This window comes from Verticillium nonalfalfae (assembly GCF_003724135.2).
Source record: "Verticillium nonalfalfae strain VnAa140/NRRL 66861 chromosome Unknown scaffold_145, whole genome shotgun sequence".
In the NCBI taxonomy this organism is placed as follows: Eukaryota; Fungi; Ascomycota; class Sordariomycetes; order Glomerellales; family Plectosphaerellaceae; genus Verticillium; species Verticillium nonalfalfae.
This window is the reverse complement of record NW_021167370.1, coordinates 1-19,330: the sequence shown is the minus strand read 5'-3', so window position 1 is coordinate 19,330 and position 19,330 is coordinate 1. Positions and strand designations below refer to the sequence as shown.

Genomic DNA, 19,330 nt, shown 5'->3' with positions numbered 1-19,330 from the left:
AATCATTTGATCCTTAGGTCTCTTAAGCCGCGCTCTACTGCTGTTGGGGGAACTTCACCTAGCAGTGCTATCAGACAGACGCAGTCGTGGGCCACAGCCGAGCTGTGCATGTTCCTCATCGTCTTACTTCGTCTGCCGAAGGCTCTCTCTGAGGTCCTTGGCGTTGTCCAGACCCATCTTGCCGCCCTCAACCTATCATCAAGCAGGCTCAATGACCCGAAGCCATCGCCGACCCTTCTGTGAAACTCCAAATCTCCATGCAACCCCACACCCAATCCCCGAACAGGCGCCTCGGCCCCCTTCTTTTGGGGAATCCCTGGCTGCCTCCGCACCAAGACACGTCTCCCCGCGGTGGGACGCGGCCCGGAAGCTGATCCACGCATCACATGGGCCTGTGAACTTCCCGCATTGAAATTCCGGACGCTCGCTCTCCGAAACCTACCCAAGCTATCGGCGGAGAGCCACGCTCAGCCCGCCCCGTCTTGCCTCCGCAATTGGTGACATTTGGTTCATTAGCCAGAATGCACCTCGTTCTTCAAGATGCGCTATCCTCTTTGGGCCGGCGGCTGTCAGGCTGCGATGGTCCGAATCAACAAGATGCCACCTTTCCTTGGAGCTCATCCGAGCTTTATCTTGTCGCGAGGGGCATCGCATTGTCCAGCGCAGCTTGCTTTTCTTCCTCCACTTTCAATCCCTTCCGAAGCAAACTTTGCAACCAACAAAACCAGCTGTTGTCAGACTATCTCTTCAGTGGACACCAGGCAAAGCTAGAAAGAGGTACACACGTGCCTACACCAGAAACATGTCGGGAACGCAGACGGAGACGCTGGTCCAGCTTCCCATCCATGATGATGGCGTCGAGACCAGTGAAGCGGACGGGGAGAAGCCGATCAAGGTCGACTTTGATCTCCAGATTGGCGTCGAGGAGATCCTCGTCGACGTCGATCCCAGTGTTTCCCTCGAGTTTCTACAGCGAGCGAATGCCCTCGCAGGAAAACGCCCGCCTCATGTCCCAACCAAGGAGTGGCTCGTCAACACGCACAATGAGCACGTGCAGAAATTCCAAGCCGCAATGGTCGGGCAGACCAATGTGCCGAGGATGGTAAAGAAGGTCATTCTGGCCCTCTCATACGCACCATCAACAACACCCATCAAGGACCTCGAGACTGTACGTTCAGAACACACGCTTCAGTGACTGCCGCTTTGTTAACATGACTACAGATGCCGCTCAATGAGTTGCTCGTCGAGAATCACCACGAAGAGAAGAAACTTGTCGTCAGGACAGTTACACCACCTTACCAAGGCGCTGGAGTCGTGACCATCGTGGAGGACGAGTTTGGTAACGTCGAGAAGCTGGGAATCTACAACCAGGGAGACTCCAGCATACTTAATGCCGTGCCAGAGGGTTCTGTTGTGCTTATCAAGGAGCCATACTATAAATTCAGCGGCAACCATGATTTCATGATCTGCGTCGATCACCCCTCAGACGCTATCCTTCTGCGCCAAGGGCCCGACGATGAGCTGATTCCAGAAGTCTTCCGAACTGGTGAAGAGCTCAAAGAGGCCCCCCAGTGGAGAGAAGCTGGTGACAAGGCATATATGGCGAGGAATTATCCCTTGGCCATGGCAAAGTGAGTCACCCTTTACTTTGGGTAGAAATTCGTACACGCATGTGCTAATCGTCATCTACCAGCTACACGAGAGCCCTCGAATTGGCCCCCGCAGACGATGAGAAGTTCAGATCCGACTTGTGCTTGAAGAGGGCCGGCGTGCAGCTCACACTAAAGTGTTACGACGGCGCCATGGCCGATGCCCTCGCCTCTCTTGGAGGTCCCACGGACTGGAAGTCCTACTTCATCGCCGCGCGTGCAGCCTACGAACTCACATTCTTCGACGTCAGCAAGCAGCACTTTGAGGCGTCCATCGCAATTAAGCCCCCCACACCTCAGATTGAGAAGGAGTACAAGCGATGCCTGGCGCGCGTTGATGAGGCTGAGAACGGCAACTACGACTTTGCGACAATCGCTCAGTCCGTAACCTCCAAAAACATCCACCTTGACAAGGCAAGTTACATCACGAAGACTGAGGTCCGTGATTCACCACACCACGGTCGCGGCCTCTTCGCTACACGCGACATCAAAGCAGGCGAGATTATCTATGCGGAAAAGTCGACATGTGTGCCCAACGAGTTCCACCCCGAACACAACGCCGCCGCTGCCTACGCCCAGCTCGTCGAACGCTGTAACGACAACCCTTCTGTGCACGAGAAGGTGCTTGGGCTCTACGGTGGAACGTACAAGCGCAGCGGCCGCGAGAGCGAGGTCATCGACGGCAAGCATGTCGTCGACGTCTACCTCCTCGAGTCGATTCGTCGCAAGAACTGCTTCAGCGGAACACACGTCTCCGCTCAGGCTGCCAACGCCAACTGGGACATGTGGAAGCAGGGTATGAGCCGAGGCCTCTGGGTCTACTCCGCCTACTCCAACCACTCGTGCCAGCCCAACTCGAACCGGTCCTTTGTTGGAGACATGCTCATCTCCATTGCCGTCGTCGACATTCCTGCCGACACCGAGATCACGCAAATCTACCTGCCTCCAAAGGCCGCCTACCTCCAGCGTCTTGAACAGTACCGTAAGAGTTGGGGCTTCAAGTGCGCGTGTGACATGTGCGCCGGCGAAGGCAAGAGCCCCAAGGAGATGCACGAGAAGCGTATCGTCGCACTGCGGGAGCTGGAGGCGAATTTGCGCAAGAAGAACATGAGCGCTCGCCTCTATCAGTCCGATGCCATGATCCGAGAAATCGAACGCCTTCACAAACGTCTCGATAGCCTCTTTGAACCAGAGATCTACGGGACACTTCCTCGCATGATGATGATTTGGCCCTCGATGTGGTTTATGGAGGTGTACCGCACCAGGAAGGCCTGGAAGAAGGCCATCAAGTGGGCGTTAGAGGTGCTGCGTAACTTTGGGTTCATCGACCCGCTGAGGAACATGGACGGCGAGGTTGGCGGTGACGAGTCGATGCTGTGGGTCTTCAAGTCGCAGACGGGTGTGGTGACGTTTGAGACGATCAAGGCATTGAAGGTGCTTGCTGAAGGGTACTGGGCGCTCGGGGAGACGGTCCTTCAGAGGCAGGCGACGGCGGCGGCCAAGATTGCGCTCAAGTGCATGGTGGGCTTTGTGACGGAGGAGACATATTGGTCTTTCAACTAAGACTTCGGAGCATAACGTGGGCACAAATCAGGACTGGTTGAGTAGCAACATGGGATATTGGACTGGCGTTTAAACGGTTGAGGTTTGTAGAAATTCTATTGCTCTGTTCAATTCTAGTTGGCTGTTAGTCCTTCTTAGCTTCGTGGGCTTCATTTTCTTCGCTGTGATCGCCGTCGTCGTCTTCTTGAGATGTGGTTTCCAAACCTTTACCAGACAATTCCTAATCAGAGCCATAGATGGCCTCCATGTTGAAAAGTATTTCCACTCTTGGCGTCCAGTAAGTCGACGACGTGTGCGACAACTGCAGAATTGTTTCCCTGAGCATAGTCGTAAAGCGTCAGTGTAACCAGATTCAGAGGTTCTGCGCCGACAAGACGATCGGGCGACTCTCACGCAAGCTCAGTGAAATGGGGACTACTCCCATTACTTCGTGCACCAAGAAGTAACTGCACGTCCAACAATAGTGTCTCCAGCGTTTCAAATCCACGTAGAGACCCGACTTCGTGGTCTAAATCTTAGTGTTATGCTGATCCGCTGTGTGCCGCGGCCCGCTGCACTGAGCGTCATCAACCCAGCAGTAGTCCATCTGATTCTCGTAGAACTCATCATCACCGCCGTCCAGCTCATCAATTTTCTTCTCGTCCGGAACGTTCCCAGGCTCATTACTTGGCAGTCTTGGTCGCCTTAGTTCTGAGCTTCATCATCAGGAACACCAAACCGTACGAGCTGATACAAAATAAGGCCGTAATACCCACCTGGTCAACAGGGTTAGTCACACGCATTAAACATCCGGCCATTTGAACTTACATCTCTCCATCCGTAATATTTCTCGTTGATGTTCATGGTCCGCAGATAGTCTGCGCCTGTGCTGTAGGGACAGTATGCACACCTGGTCTGGTTAGTGATATCGGTAACATATACTGCATTGATGGCCAAGAAATCATCCATGTACTCCCCACAGGTCGTGTTCTGGGGCAGATCGATGTGAGTCAGCTCGGAAGCCTTGCACTCTACCTCAACATCCCAAATAACGGGCTGGAGCAGTGCACCCATGAGATATGTGAAGGGATCCAAGTAGTACAGCCAATAGCGCCAGAAAGCTTGGATGCGCGCATATGGCACAACGACTCCACAGAAGTTGATCAGAGCGGTTCCGACTATCAGGGGATTTGCAAGAGCAGCAAAGTATTCGTTCGGGCTGTAAGCTGCAATGGCTTGTGCGATTGAGGTGTACAAGAACTCGTAAACTGAAAGGATTGCGTTAGTTATCAGTGTGCTTCAAATCCAAGGTTCTCTAGACTCACGGATCATTTCAAAATATACCTGGCCAGAAATACTGGCTTCCACGGGAAATCCGGCAGTAAAATACCAGCAAGCAAAGTACAAAGTTCCGCAAAGGATGAGAAGCGGTATCTCCGATATGAGTTGTGCCATAATGAAGGCAAACCAGTGATATGTTTTGGACTTCTTTTCTCGGGTCTCGAAAATGTCTCTGTTGCGGAGGAACAGTGGTTGAAGCTGGTTAATGCATCCAGGGGCGACAAAGACAAAGTTGAAGACGGCCATCAATCGAAGCTGCAAATCGAACAAGCCGTCTCCAATCATCCAATATGTGAAACCACCAAAGAGGGAATTGCTGACGTGCAAGCCAATTTTGTTCCAGACGTAGTCTGGATTACGCCAGAGTGCAACCATTTGCCGTTTGGTTACTAGTCGAACTTGGTAGACTAGAGGCGCGGCGAAGTCCAAGATGTCGTCATTGGTTTCCTCGTCCTCGTCCTCGTCCGAATGCCGAATGCCGCTGATATGGAAGTTACCCGGCCTGTTCAGTTGCTCCAGTTCTTGCATTACTGATGTTCTCTCTTGCGAATCAAGCCATGTCTGCGACCAGTCGGTTCCAGTTCCAAACCTTCCTTGCACAACATCAACGATATGCTCAGCGGGGTTTGCGTCCAAATCACATGGCGCGCCGTTCCTTGAAAAGTAATCCAGAACTATGTCGGAGTTCTTTCCGGTGGGACCAAAATAAGTCGTCTTTCCCCCCTTCGTGAGCAGAAGAAGCACATCAAAAGCCTCAAATAAGGCAGCGGAAGGTTGATGAATCGTGCAAATGATGGTTTGTCCAGAGGCTGCGAGTCTTCGCATGAAGCGACAGATTTGGTAGGCCGACTGTCCGTCTAATCCAGATGTTGGCTCATCCAAAAACAGTAGCGAGGGTTTGGCAACAAGCTCCGTAGCCAGTGTCAGACGTTTTCTCTGTTCGATAGATAGCCCAGAGCCAGGATCTATGCAGCTGATCAGGTTCTGTAGTCCAAGAAAGGGGCTTGACTTACTGCCGACAAGGGCGTGCTTGAGGGACGTCAGTTCGAGCAGGTCCATGATGTGTTGAACGTGTTGGACCTTGTCGCTGTCCGGGGTGCCATAGCTTTGTCGTAATCTAGCAGAAAACAGCAAAGACTCCCAGACGGTGGCTGTGGGTTCGTGGACATCGTTTTGCTCACAGTATCCTGTCGTTCTCTGGAAGCTGATCCCTTGGGGTTTGCCGTTGACCATGATACTACCTTCAATCCTGCCACCGTCCTTACGCTGCGCAAGCACATCCATTAACGTCGTTTTTCCGGCGCCGGAGCTTCCCATGAGGGCCACCAGCTGTCCCGGCTTGACGTATCCCGACACGTCTTTCAGGAGCTGCTTTTCGTGGCCTTGGTGACGAACATAGTAACTGATGTCCTTGAATGTGAAAACAGTTTGGACAAGATGCGATGACTTGTGTTCTGTTTCAGAGTCGGAAGTTGCAGGCTGGCGTTCGGCAGCATTTTCGCTGTCCTGAAGTCGACACATCTCCTTCCGCTGGTTGCGTCGGTGAAATAGGACTTTAGAGCCGGAATCCCTATGGATATTGAGTTCGGAAGCCAACGCGGTTAAGAGGGCAAACAAAACCCAGAAGGCGACCAGGATCCCAACGTTGCGCCAGATCTCGGAAACCATTGCGCGATACTGCACCTGGAGGAAGGACTCGCCGTCAATCAGTTGCACAGCAGGGGCAGAGCCCGCGACGGTGCAACTTCTGAAAGCGCTCTCGTTATAGGTGCCCCCAAACGGTACGTATTGTGGCTCAATGCATGTCAAAGTCATTGTGCCCATTTCGCTAGCCAGAACGGCATTGAAGGCATATGCCGCTGGGTTGATGTACCATATCCAGCGGAACCACGGGTGAATGCTGGCAACAGGAATGAGATAGCCTGATTGTCTGTTTAGCGCAAACAAATCTCTGGAAACTTCTTCAGGTGGACACCAACCTCCGTAAACCATCATCGCCATGATAACCCATCCGCTAATCTGCGACGCGAACCCAAAGTGTCTGCAACAAGTTCCGATCATCCTAAAGAGTGAAGTGAAGCACAGCGTCGCCAATACGTAAATCAGCCAGTTCGTGAAAAACTTGCCAGCATCATGTTGGAGGCCCACCATGAAGTAAAATATGATATGAAATAGGGTGAATAGGGCCACGACAAGTGGTATGTCGGTTATAACACAAGCCACGGCGTGAGCAGCAGGCCGATGAAATGCAAGTCGCTTGTGGCGTGCAATGATAGGCCGACCTGTGAATGACACTGTCGTCTCAGACAGTTTGTTCATCGCGAAGAGAAGAATGGGATAGAACAGCGCGCCAGGCTTCATAAAGATGGAATCGCTGGTGCCAGACAAGTCATAGAACAAGCTTCCTGTGACAAGGGCGAAACAGAACGAAGAAGCAATTTGAAGGCAGTTGGACCACCGGTCTCCCCATATGATCTGGAACTGACTACGAGGCGTTAGTTCACGCCCCTTGAATTATTTCCAAGAAATATTGGGGGCATTACCGCTTCGTGCAAGCCCTGACCTGACTCAGGAAAGAGACATGATAGGGGCTTGACTGCCTCGACAGGGTTTCGATTGTCCGTGTCTTTTCAAGACTGTAAACGCTGTTGAGAATCCTGATTTCCTCGCTCAATGATTCTTTCGGAACAAGATCGATGTCTTCCATCATTTGGCTATACGTGGCGGAATTTCGATAACGGGTCTCAAATTCGGGAGCTGAGCGGGGTACGCTATCTTCAAACCCAGATCGGATCAATCTTTCTGTCTCGACTACAACAGAAGTAAGAAAGTCGGCGGTGTTAGCTCCAGGTTGGCTCAAGAAGCCCATATCTTCGAAATATTTTCTCGCATCTCTCGTGGGCCCGTAGTAAATTTGACGGCCGTCGGCTAAGACGAGAACTTTGTCGAACTGAGAGTAGATGCTGTTTCCCGCTTGATACAGAGTGGCCACAATGGACTTTTGCTGCTCATTGGCGGCGCGGCGCAAAGCCCTGACAAAGTCAAGCGCATTACTTGCGTCAAGGCCTCTGGTAGAGTTATCCCAGCATTGCAAAGGGGCCTTTATCATCGTGTCAGCCTAATAGTGCCTGCTACGTGGTTGGGATGGGTGACGTACTCCTGTTTCCATGACTTCTGCAATTGAGACTCGTTTCCGCTCACCGCCCGAGACTCCTCGGATGAATTCATTGCCGACGACAGTGTCACTTGCATGGGCAATGCCGAGAGTCTCCAAGGTTGATTCAAAACCTTTCTCTATCGATGTTGTCGCCATTTCAGGGGGTTTCAATCTGCTTTTCGTTGCTTTTGTCGATGCGGCAAAGTCAATTGTCTCCGCTACCTTCAGAGTTGGGAAGTGAAGATCATCTACAAGGAGAGGTCAGGCTTCGTGACAACTTCCACTGAAAGAATTTCAGATGCTGCAAGAATCAAACACACCTTCGGTGTTCATCACCATGTGCTGGCGAAAGCGCGATGCGTGCTTTGCGTCAATGTCGCCGTATCGTACGTCACCGTTGACAGCATGGAATTCTTCCCGACTGTTTGAAATTACTTTTAATAAAGAGGTGCAACCAGAGCCAGGCCGTCCAAGTACAAGGAGCTTTCACGATAATCAGCGTAGTGTACAACCCAGGGGTGCCAAAAGAACCTCACCATCTCCCCTGGCCGGACCTGGCCCGAGACTTGATGCAGTATGGTCTATATAGCTATGTTAGGTTCCCGGAAAATCGTTTTGGGATAGGATACTAACTCGTTGCGATGTTGAGCCATTTTTGAAAGGAATCAAGTTTCTGACTACCGACGCACAGGTTGAGCCGAAATCCTCACCAAGGCCATGAACCACTATATCCACACTGCGGAACGTGACAGTCAGGCGTTTCGACGTGTTATCGTGCATGTTGGACATCGCTGATGGTCCACGGGCCGTGTACAAAACGAGATTTGTACAAGAACATGGTTCCTCAGAAAGCATGCACCAGGAAAGTCCTGGAGCTTTAAGGGAATTTCTGGAGAATCTGCCACAGGCTAGTGGATCCGATAATTCATCAACTTCAGAGAAGATCCCGAATCTCGGACCTGAAGTACATTTGTTGCACCTTTTGAGGAGTTTTTCGTTTGCTGCCACCACTATACGGGCCGTCGCGGCACAAGTCGGATTTACGGGTTTACGGAAGTACAGTGAGCTGGACAAAGACAATAATCTCGGCAGCGCGAGTCATATCAGCCGAACTCGGATTTATGGATCCCCAGAACTCACAACGCACCTCCCTCCCTCTCTCTCCCTCTCTCTCGTAATTCCCTTGTTACTCCGAGTCCTGGTGCAACACTTCGGAGCATGAGCGACGAATGCTGTCAACAGATCCACTAGCTGATACTGAAAGACCGAATAGCACGCATTTCCAGCGGTCATGTCATCTGCCGCGCATGAGAACGAGGAAGACGACCCTCAGCGGGAAACCACAAAAATAGGCAAAGCCTGCGAGCCCTGTCGGCGCCGTAAGGTCAAATGCGATGGTGCACAGCCATGTTCGCAGATTGGCTGCCAGAAGAATCCCTCTCAATGCATCTACAGAGATAGAACCCGGATCAGACGGTCGAGGGCGCGCAGGCAGACTGAGTCGAACCCGGCGACAGCAGCAACTGCGGACCTCGGTGCCACGGCGTCGGAGAGACATCCGGCACCATCTTCTCGGCCAGAAGAAACAGCTCGTCAGCTGTCTTCCGAGCGATATCAAGAGAATGATCACGCTAGTCTTACAGAAGACGGCCAAGCATCTGGCGACCACGATCTTTATCCTTACGCCAGCATTGTCGCGACGCATGATGCGCCCCAGCCTACTGATAGCTCTCAGCTGTTCTATGGGCCATCCTCCAATTTCGCCTTCTTGCAGCAGCTTCACAGGGGAATTTTGTTTAAGACTGCTCGCAGTCTTCGCCGGGGCGGCGATGTCGAGGAAGGAGGTCCAGGACTTGACTTGTTCATGCAACGGTCGATATTCTTTGGAGCACCTCAGCGTGTAAAGCCAAATGCCTCTTTGCCCTCGTTCTCCGACCTGACGCGGCACATTCCATTGGATCAATTGGACCATTTTTTGGACACCTTCAAGACCTCCCATCTCCATATCTACCCCTTCTTGACAAGTGCCGACATCAACGGAATTTCTCGGCAATTGCATGGCATTGACCCCAAGCCTGACTTCCCACCCCAGAAAACGGCGATTGCCTTGGCAATTCTGGCACTGGGAGCTCTCAGCTCACCGCACACGGAACAGGCCGAGTATCTCTACGCGCTGGCCAAGCGTGAGGCCGTCTTCTTTGACGAAGCTGTCACTCTTTCCATGATACAGTTCTCGGTCCTGCTCTCCGGATATCAGACCAACATGGCTCGGCCAAATTCGGCCTACATCCACCTCGGAACAGCATGCCGAAATGCTTTTTCCATGGGTCTGCATCGACACATCACTGCACCGTCAATGAAGGCCGAGAGCGTGCAGGAGCGCATAGCCACTATTTGGTGTCTGTATTTTCATGAAACGTAAGCGAAGAACCTCATTTAACCACTGAGTGACGGATCATTACTAAAGCCATGGCCACCACAGCTGGACGGCGCTTACACTTGGGAGGAAAACGGCAATGAGCATTGCAGACATATCGTGCCCGTTTCCTGAGCACCAGCCAGTCATCGTTGCGTTGTGTCAGCTAGCGCACATTATTGAGAATGGAACGGAGCATATCTATGGGCGGCGATGCGAATCGCTCCATCAGCTCTACCGCGTAGCGGAAAGGATCCATGGTGAGCTGAAGCAGTTTGCGGATCGGCTCAGCATAGGACCGTCAAACAGTCCATGTGGCTCTCGAACCTTGAGAAAGCCTGAGCTGCTTCAGATTCATTCCCGTACGTTCATTTCATCCAACGCCCTGAGTGTGCCCCCCCCCCCCCCCCCCAACCCACCCAACCCGAGTTGAAAACACAAGCAGATGCTAAGGGAACACTCAGTCTATTACCACGCAATCTTGCACACTTTCCGGCCGTTTCTTGTTGCCAGCGCCGCAATGAGTGCCAGTAAACGCCAGGCCGAAGGCATGTGGTTGCGACAGGCGTGCAGACATGCCGTTGACGCAGCACAAGATTCGATCGTTTACATTGGCAACGTGATGCGCAACTCTGCCGAAGGGCACGTCTGCAGGGTGAGGCTCCCTAGTACGGTTCTCCGTATTACAGTGGATGGCTGACCATGAGTGGAAGGCCATGAGGTACACCGCCTACTTCCTGGAGTGCAACTGCGCTGTGCTATTGCATGACAGTCTGTGGTCCCCTTCAAAGCATCCTCACCACCTCGAGTATGTGCAGAGCGCCCTCAATTGCCTCGGCCTTATGGTCCAAGATGCACCTGCAACGCTGGCGCAGGACTCCCTTCAGCAGGTATTGAAAGCTGTTGAGAAGGCCATCGCGCACCAGAACAGCTCGGCTGCCTCAACGCCGGGGATGGCAGGAAATCTGACTTCTCAATTCCCTTGTTTGCCCCATGCTCACGCCGCCAATTCCACCGACCAACACATCCACTTGACTGATCTTTGGGACCAAAGCCACGCCACTGGCGGCAATCCGACATTATCCGCGGAACAGGACATGCACGAATTCGACTTTGATGTCATGACGACAGATCTTCTCCATTTCTTTGGCCCAAGCACTGAGGGCAACCCAACGGGCAACCCAAGCTAGGGGTCCTCACGAGGCGACTGCACTCCTGCAACCGAAAGGATCGCAAGACGGCCGCGAACAGCCTGCAGCACAGCACCCTTCCCGGCCCGGACCCCTGGGTCGAGGCTCCAATCGATCGCACGCGTTTCGACTCACTACCTACTGCTTATGGTTGCGTCGACCTGATCTATTGAATAGAGGCCAAAGCAGCAAGTGCAACTATTCTTGCTAATGAAAGGCGGCTTCCTACTCTAGGACTTGACCTTTGTCAGATCTTGTGCAATGGTTTCGACTCTCGTTGAAGCTCTTGATCCACCAGAGCAGTAATTTCGATGAGCTCTTCATCGTCGTAAGGCCTTCCTACAATCTGAACGGTCGACGGCTGGTTTGAAAACAAAGCCGGATCATCTAGATAATCAATTAGCCCGACAGAATAGTTGAGGGTCTCGGCTGCAATCTGCACTCACACATGGCGTGGTTTGCCGCATCGTACGGGTTGGCGGCTGTAGGTCGGTACGCAGAATTGGGCGGATCAGCTTCCGGGCTGATTTTGAAATTCGGGATTGGTAAAACCGTGGAAGGATAGTCGAGGATATTGTACATGCATGTATATCCCCAGTAGATGTTAAAGTCGTGGGGTATCCCGGCCGACGGAGCCACGGGGCATATCAGCGCATCCATCGGGCGACCAGTTCTTGTTGAGCCCTTTGTCTGGTCCCATGCGTTGGCGAATAAGACTTTGAAGGCTCTCATCTGGTGGTTGAGCTGCTTCTGTCAGAATTACGTTCAATGCTTGAGTAGACAATGATGCGTACCTTCATGACCTCAGAAGCCGACAGAGACCTGGCATTGTACACTCTGAGGAGGTCAGCGAAGGCTGGGATGATAGGCTCTTCACCCGCATTGGCACTCTTCAGCGTGTCTTCTCCGCCCATCTGAAAGTTGATGTCAAACTGCAGCTCAAATGGTTAGCCAGTCTTGTGGTGTGTATACAAGATGATTTTCTCACATTGCATTTGGCTAGCTCCCAGCAGTCAAAAGGAGGTTCGAAATCAATCACTGGAGGGAATAGTCAGCCCCAAAGTTGAAGCGGCCAGCAGCATCAAAGAGCCCACCTTCAAATCCAGCATCCTGCAGAACCCGCCTGGTATGATCAAGCGCCCTTAAGACCGGCGGTTGAGGCATCACGACGCGGTCCCACCTCATGATGCCAACAGCAAGTTTCTGCGGTATGGTCACACGCCTCCACGGCATGGGTACCGCATTGGTGTCGTATCGAGATGCTTCATTGGAGACCAGGAGGCGGGTGAAGAGACGCACGTCGTCGATAGAGTGACAAACGGGACCTGCCGAGTCCCTGATCGACACTTGGCCTGTCATGCTGCCTTCCCAGAGGTTCTTCGGAACGCGCATCGCTGTTGGACGAATTGCATATAACCCGTTGAAGGCGGCCGGGGCGCGAATTGAGCCACCAATGTCCGATGACGGTGCTATTGGGCTTCCTCTCATGGCCACGAGGGCCCCATCACCACCAGAACTTCCTCCTGCGCCCAACCGCCTATTGAAAGGGTTTAACGTGCGGCCCCAGAGGTTACTGACCGTCTCGAGGACAAATCCAGTCTGGGGCATGGTAGTCCTGCAGAAGAAGACAGCGCCTGCCTCGCGGATGATTCGAACAACGTCAGAATCGTGCTCTGATACGTTTGACTTGACCTTGTTGGCGATATATCCGCGGGTTGTTACGTGGCCTTTTACACTGTAAGTATCCTAGGGACATTCTTGTGTGAGTGAGATCTGATTCTGCATGTAACGGTCGTGATCTCGCATCCATACCTTGAGCGCTACAGGGACGCCATGGAGCGGGCCCAATGGTTGGCCGCCATTGTCGAGAATGTCATCAAGCTCCTTTGCACGACGGAGACCTTCTTCGTAGAACCAGTCTGTGAGACAAAATACCTGCCGACCATCAGCATGCGGTTCCGGGGGAAGATGTCAGCTACGCCGCTCTAATTACCAGCTGATGAGCAATAGCAGCCCGTGCAGCGAAGGCTTCAAGCACTTCCACGGCTCTCAGAGCCCGCGTTCGGATGTGGCCAGACAGCTCCGTTACAGTGAGCTCTGTGATTGCGATCTGTCTTGCAGTCAAGATACCGCATGTGAACGGCACCCGAGTGACGTCGGTCAATCCAGCATATGGCTTGGGATCAATCCTCCATTTCCCTGGTAACCGCTGCAACAGCTCAGTCTGAGCCGCCTCCGCAATCGTCGGCCATCCTGCAGGCATGGTAATATGTGGGTCAAGGTGACTGTTGCGTTTTCTCCCAGAGTGGTCGCTGTCACTAAGGAGCTTTGGTCAACGTGAGGAATAAAATAGCCAAGCCGTGACGCTTCGATTGGTTGCCTGATGGAGTGGCAGAGCCGACTATTTCATCGCCAGCCTTATCCTCCAAAGGAAACTCCGTAACCCCACGGAGCCGGCGACTGACCCGGTGGGCAAACCCGGCCCGGCTTCTGTTGCTGTCGATCACAGGGATCTGGAGCCTGCCAAAACGAGCTAGCTGGGCCATGGGTCGGAGAACGGAGGTCACAGTACGGAAGACTGCAGGCCGAACTGGCTCAAAACCAAAAATGTGAATACACTGACCCTAGAGGGTCTTTCCTGAAAAATGAAAAAAATAGAGATACTAGCCCTAATTAGGATTAGTATATATATTTTCTATACTACCTAAAAATTCTAGCTAATTAGAAGCTATTAGCTATTCTATAGAGCGTTATCTTATATTTATAAGCCTATCTATATTCTTTCTTCTTAATTAATTAATAATCTATTATATAAATCGCACCCCCCTATACCTTAATATATTATAGATCTATTACGAAAATACTACTATTACTAGAATCGCTTTAATTAGGACTATATAATATTATTTTTTACGCTTAAATTAAATTAGTTTTCGTCCTAAAGCGATTAATTAAAGCGTTACTTAGAACTAAACGATAATTATTAGGGATTTTATAGTATTACTTAATTCTAGAACCGTTATTTCTATTCCTTCCTCTAAGGCTATATTCCTTCCCTTTTTAGATCCGAAACCCGGAGACTCTTATATAAATTAATCCGAAGCCGTCTAAAGCTATATAAGCTCGGATAGTATCTATTAATATAGTTTAGATATAATTCTTACTTTTCTTTTTTAATTTATTTTTATATAACTTTAATTTAATATTAATAAATCTATTTTAGATCGATCTTATCTATTTATAGCTTATTAACCCTATCTATCTTTATATAGAGTTAGATAAAAGTAAACGATCTTATTTAACTTTATATCCGCTTACTTAGTTTTAAACGATTTAGTATACTTTTATATAAATCTTATAGTCTATTATATAGGCCTATTTAGATTTATATAATACTATTTATAACTAGAAAACGTAAAACGACTACCTTTACCGCTAATCCGAAGGCTAAAAAGGCTAAACTAATTAAACTAATTACGAAAACGCTTATACGACCCTATACGAGACCGCCCCTTACCCTTAAAGTTATTTTAGATATTTCTAATACTAAAAATAATAATATAGATAGGAACGAGAGCGATAAGTTTATAAATTCGCTTATTAGAGCCTATATAATACTAAACGACCCTATTAATTCTTATAAGGCCTTAATCGAAAGTATTAATAAAGATATAGACCTAAATAATTTCGTTTAACTTTAAGATAGTAAAATTATCTTATTTAGTACTATCTAAGGAGAAAAGCTTTTATATATAAGTATATAGGATATTACGTAGCTAAATAATATCGTTTAAGGATTAATCTTAACCGTATAAGCCTTTTATTATATATTCGAACCTATATAGCTTTATATAATCTCGATCTAACCTTTTTATATAGATCTCGCTTTTAATATATTTTTAGTTATTATAAAGTTAATCTAGAAATCCCCTAAAATAAGTCTTTTCTAATCTATTTAGAGTTAGATAGGCTTATATTAACCTATATAGCTTAGCTTAAGTATAGACTTTACTTTTATAGTAAATATCGACCCTTTATAGACGATTATAGCCCTAAAAAGCTTTATAAAATTAAGTATAATATTAATACCTTTTAATATTATATATATAAGATTAAACGATCTAGTATAGCTATATACGAAACCTATTAATATAGAAATAACTTATTTATAAGCTATATAATAGTAGAAAGTATTTACTTAAACTATTAATATAATTTATAAGCGATTAAATATAAATTCCGTAAATTTAGACCTATATAAGCTTATCCGATATCGTATTAACTTTTTTAGACTCTTTTTTTATTAATCCTAAAAAGAAGAAGAAAGTACTTACTCTATTTAATCGTATTCTAATTAATCTAACTATAAACGGGGGTCTTTTAGCCTAAGCGAAGGAGATCTTAATTATTTATCTTTATAAAATAAAAGATCTATTTTCTATAATAGTAAATATAATCGAAAATAGAGAAGATAATAAATTTTAGCTTTATACGAATTCGTATATACTTTAATATATATATCCTAAAAGATTCTTTTTAGAATTATAATTATATAAAACGATATAACCCCTTTCGGATCTAAATAGTAACGTTTTATATTATTTACTATTTATTTATAAATATTTAGATTTTTATAATATTAATCTAGGGCGATTACGATTTTATAATAGTATTTAAAAGTTACTCTAGGATTAATAATTATTTTTAGGACTTTACGAAAACGTTTAATCTTTTCTAATAATATATAATTTAATTTAGGGCTATCCTAAAGTATTAAAGTAAATATTCTCTTTATTTAGTTTTTTTTAAGATTAAACGATTTTTTTCTAATATTTTCCCTTTTATTTAGCTTTATTTTTTAATCTTTAGGTTTATTCTAGTTTACTTTACTATATTCTATATTATTTAAAGAACTACCCCCCCCTTTATCCGATTAAGTTAATAATTAATTTAATAAATTTATTAATCCTAAAAAAAACGAGCTTAATAAAGCTTATAAATTATTATATTAAATCGTAAAAAATCGGAAATTTTTAATTTAGAAAAGAATTAATATCTTTATATCTAAATCCTAAAATAAAGAAATAATTTACTTATATAAGATTTTCTATATTTATTCTCCCTTAAACGAGCTTAATTAAGGCTATATATATTAAAATTACCTCGTATATCCTAATATAAGCTTATTTTAATTATAAACTCCTCCTTTTCTATAAATAAAGTAATAAATCTAACTTTATTATATCTATTATAAAGTAACTATCCTTTAATCTTGAGCTTTATTATAAAGCTATCTCGGAGAAGTTTAATTCCTATTAAAAGAATATAGCTATTATCGAATAGCTCTAAATAGAATATAATATTACGTATTTAGTCTCTATTCTAAAACGATCTCTATAGAATTAATCCTTTTAATATAAAATAAGAACGATCCTTTCTAATTAGCTTCGAGTATATATAACTAAACTCTTCTTTAATTATATCTTCTCTAATAATTAAATCTTATTTATATTACTTTAGGAAAACTTTATTATCTCTTAATATAGACTCTCCTAGCTTCGTTTAAAGCTAAGCCTTCGTTAACGATATATTATAGAGGAGAATAAGGTTATATAAAGTTAAGCGAGAGAGTTCCTTATAATTATTAATAATAATATAAAGAGGTTAAAAAGGTATAAGCGAGAATATCTCTATATAATAATTAAATAATAGTAATTAATTATTAATTATAACGTTCTCTTTAGTATTTATAAAGATATCTATTCTATAAGCTTTCGGAAATAATTAAACGATCTTAATCGATACTATAAAAGCTAGACCTATCTAAGTCCGAACTTTATTTAATCTATTAATATTTATAATAAGCTAAAACCCTATAAGATTAAGATATATATTAATATTAACGTATATTCCCGATTTATCTTATAATTCTATATTAATATTTATACTTATACTTCTATTAATATTAGCCTTTAGTATTTATCTATTATTTATATACTTAAGTATATTCTTTTATATATTTATATAGATAAAGGTAAAGAGATATTAATTATTATAAATATTTATTAATACTATTTAAGTCTAGCTAAGAGTAAATACTCTAGTATAGCTCTAAGTAAAAGTAATTAAATTAGATTCTACGATTATTTTATATATAAGAAGAGTATCTATAATATTAAGATCGAGTCTTAGTAGAATAAGCTTTATTAAAGTTATTCTAAGTTCTAATAAATATATTCTTTATTATTCTACCTTTATCTATCTCGTATTAATAATATTATAATTAATCTTTAATACTCTATATATTATTAGCTTTTTCGAATCCGAATATCTCTTTAATTAAATTATACTATTTTATATTTATATAAAGCTTATTAATACCGATCTACGAAGCTTCGTCTAAACGTAGAATAATTACTAAATATAGAAATAACGAAATCGCTTATATATTATTCTAGGATAACCTTAATATCTATATAATAACCCTAAATAAAACTATATAAAAGATTACTCTATCTTAATATATTCGGCTATTATCGATTAACTAAGAGAATAGATTAAATTAACCTTAATAGACTTTACTTAATACTTTTAAGCTAATATCTTAGACTTTTATTAGAATATTATAGTTTATATAAATTTAAATAATCCTAATTACTTCTTAGTTAATAGTATTAATATCTTATAATATCGTTTATATATCTTCTTTTATAAACGGTTAAAGGAGTATTATAAATAAAGTCGTTCTTTACTATTATAATTACTTTTACGTTATATAAATAAGATTAATTATTTAGAGGAATTACTTTATTTACGTAAATATAAAGTTAATAATAATAGGATTAATATAGAGAATAGTAAATAAGACGATATAGACTTAAACGATTAAAATTTAAAGACTAAGGCTAAGATCGATTAAGTTTACGCTTAAAGAGAAGTAAACGAACTCGAACTTTACTATTCTATTATCGTATATTTCTAATTCTACTTTAATATTAATAGAAGGTTTTATTCTATCTCGCTTTATACTATATAACCCTATTCTAGATACTCTAAGTTTAATTATAACTATTAAGCTTTATTCTTATTAAGGCGGACTTAAATATATTTATTTATTAATTAATAATCATTATTTAAGCTTTATTTCGCTTTTAACTTCCTTTTTAACCCGTTTCGTATATAATAGGTTTTACTTTAGTAGAACTATATCGATTAATTCCTTCTTAGCTCTCGGATATAATTATTTTAATATTAATACCTTTAATTATTATTATACGACCTTTTTCCTAGATTTAATAGCTATTCTTAGATCGTCCTCTATAAGATTAACCTAAGTATTAATATAAAGTATTAAATAGATATCCTTTATATTCGAATTAATTAACTTAACTATAGATAAGAACGTCTAAAAGTAATTAATATTATATAATTCTTCTTAGAATTATATATCTTAGGCTATAGAATTCTTTAGATTATATAAGAAAGCTCTTTAATTTTTATTAAACTTCTAAATAAATATCGTAATTAAATAGTACTTTTCGATTAAATATTATATAAGACTTTCGTAATTTTAATAGTTAATATATAATTTAACCTTAATCGGAATTAACTATTTTTATATAAATATAACTTTAAGCTATTTAATATATTCGATTCTACTTAAAAATATAATTAAGTATTCCTTAGAATATAAAGATATTATAATTCGGATAGTAATAAGCTATTTTAAAGAAATTCGTTTAGCTTTAGTTTTATCGTCCTAAATACTTTCTTATTATAATCTATCTATAAATCGTAAAATATTAATAAACTAAGTAGCCCCTTTATATATAAAGTTAATCGGTTTAATTTAAAATTAATAAATATTAAGAACTTCTTATTAAATCGTCTTAAACTTCGTTTAAGTCTAAATTAATATAGATAATATCGAGATCTTTTCGAAACTATTAGAATCCTCCTATTTAAGATTATTATTACCCTCTATAGGGAGTAAGGGCTTTATAACCCTTCTAGTAGCTAAAATAAAAGCTAAACT

The 19,330-nt window shown here is 44.1% G+C and overlaps 4 protein-coding genes across 4 annotated transcripts; 2 read left to right on the top strand and 2 right to left on the bottom strand.

The window, feature by feature from the left end:
• Positions 1–802: 802 nt before the first annotated feature.
• On the top strand, positions 803–3,212 carry D7B24_001992 (uncharacterized protein; the record flags this gene model as incomplete). Its single annotated transcript, XM_028636209.1, has 3 exons — positions 803–1,168; positions 1,222–1,631; positions 1,694–3,212. 3 exons carry the CDS (start codon positions 803–805, stop codon positions 3,210–3,212), a joined length of 2,295 nt encoding a protein of 764 aa, XP_028491497.1.
• A 508-nt stretch (positions 3,213–3,720) lies between these two features.
• On the bottom strand, positions 3,721–7,641 carry D7B24_001991 (uncharacterized protein; the record flags this gene model as incomplete). Its single annotated transcript, XM_028636208.1, has 6 exons — positions 3,721–3,870; positions 4,020–4,459; positions 4,517–5,497; positions 5,546–6,454; positions 6,512–6,573; positions 7,130–7,641. 6 exons carry the CDS (start codon positions 7,639–7,641, stop codon positions 3,721–3,723), a joined length of 3,054 nt encoding a protein of 1,017 aa, XP_028491496.1.
• Positions 7,642–8,980: 1,339 nt separating this feature from the next.
• D7B24_001990 (uncharacterized protein) lies at positions 8,981–11,295 on the top strand (the record flags this gene model as incomplete). Its single annotated transcript, XM_028636207.1, has 4 exons — positions 8,981–10,107; positions 10,439–10,467; positions 10,570–10,760; positions 10,819–11,295. The coding sequence occupies 4 exons, from the start codon at positions 8,981–8,983 to the stop codon at positions 11,293–11,295; spliced, it is 1,824 nt and encodes a 607-aa protein (XP_028491495.1).
• Positions 11,296–11,542: 247 nt separating this feature from the next.
• D7B24_001989 (uncharacterized protein) lies at positions 11,543–13,558 on the bottom strand (the record flags this gene model as incomplete). Its single annotated transcript, XM_028636206.1, has 7 exons — positions 11,543–11,682; positions 11,742–12,039; positions 12,090–12,227; positions 12,284–12,333; positions 12,390–13,041; positions 13,108–13,230; positions 13,289–13,558. The coding sequence occupies 7 exons, from the start codon at positions 13,556–13,558 to the stop codon at positions 11,543–11,545; spliced, it is 1,671 nt and encodes a 556-aa protein (XP_028491494.1).
• Positions 13,559–19,330: the final 5,772 nt, after the last annotated feature.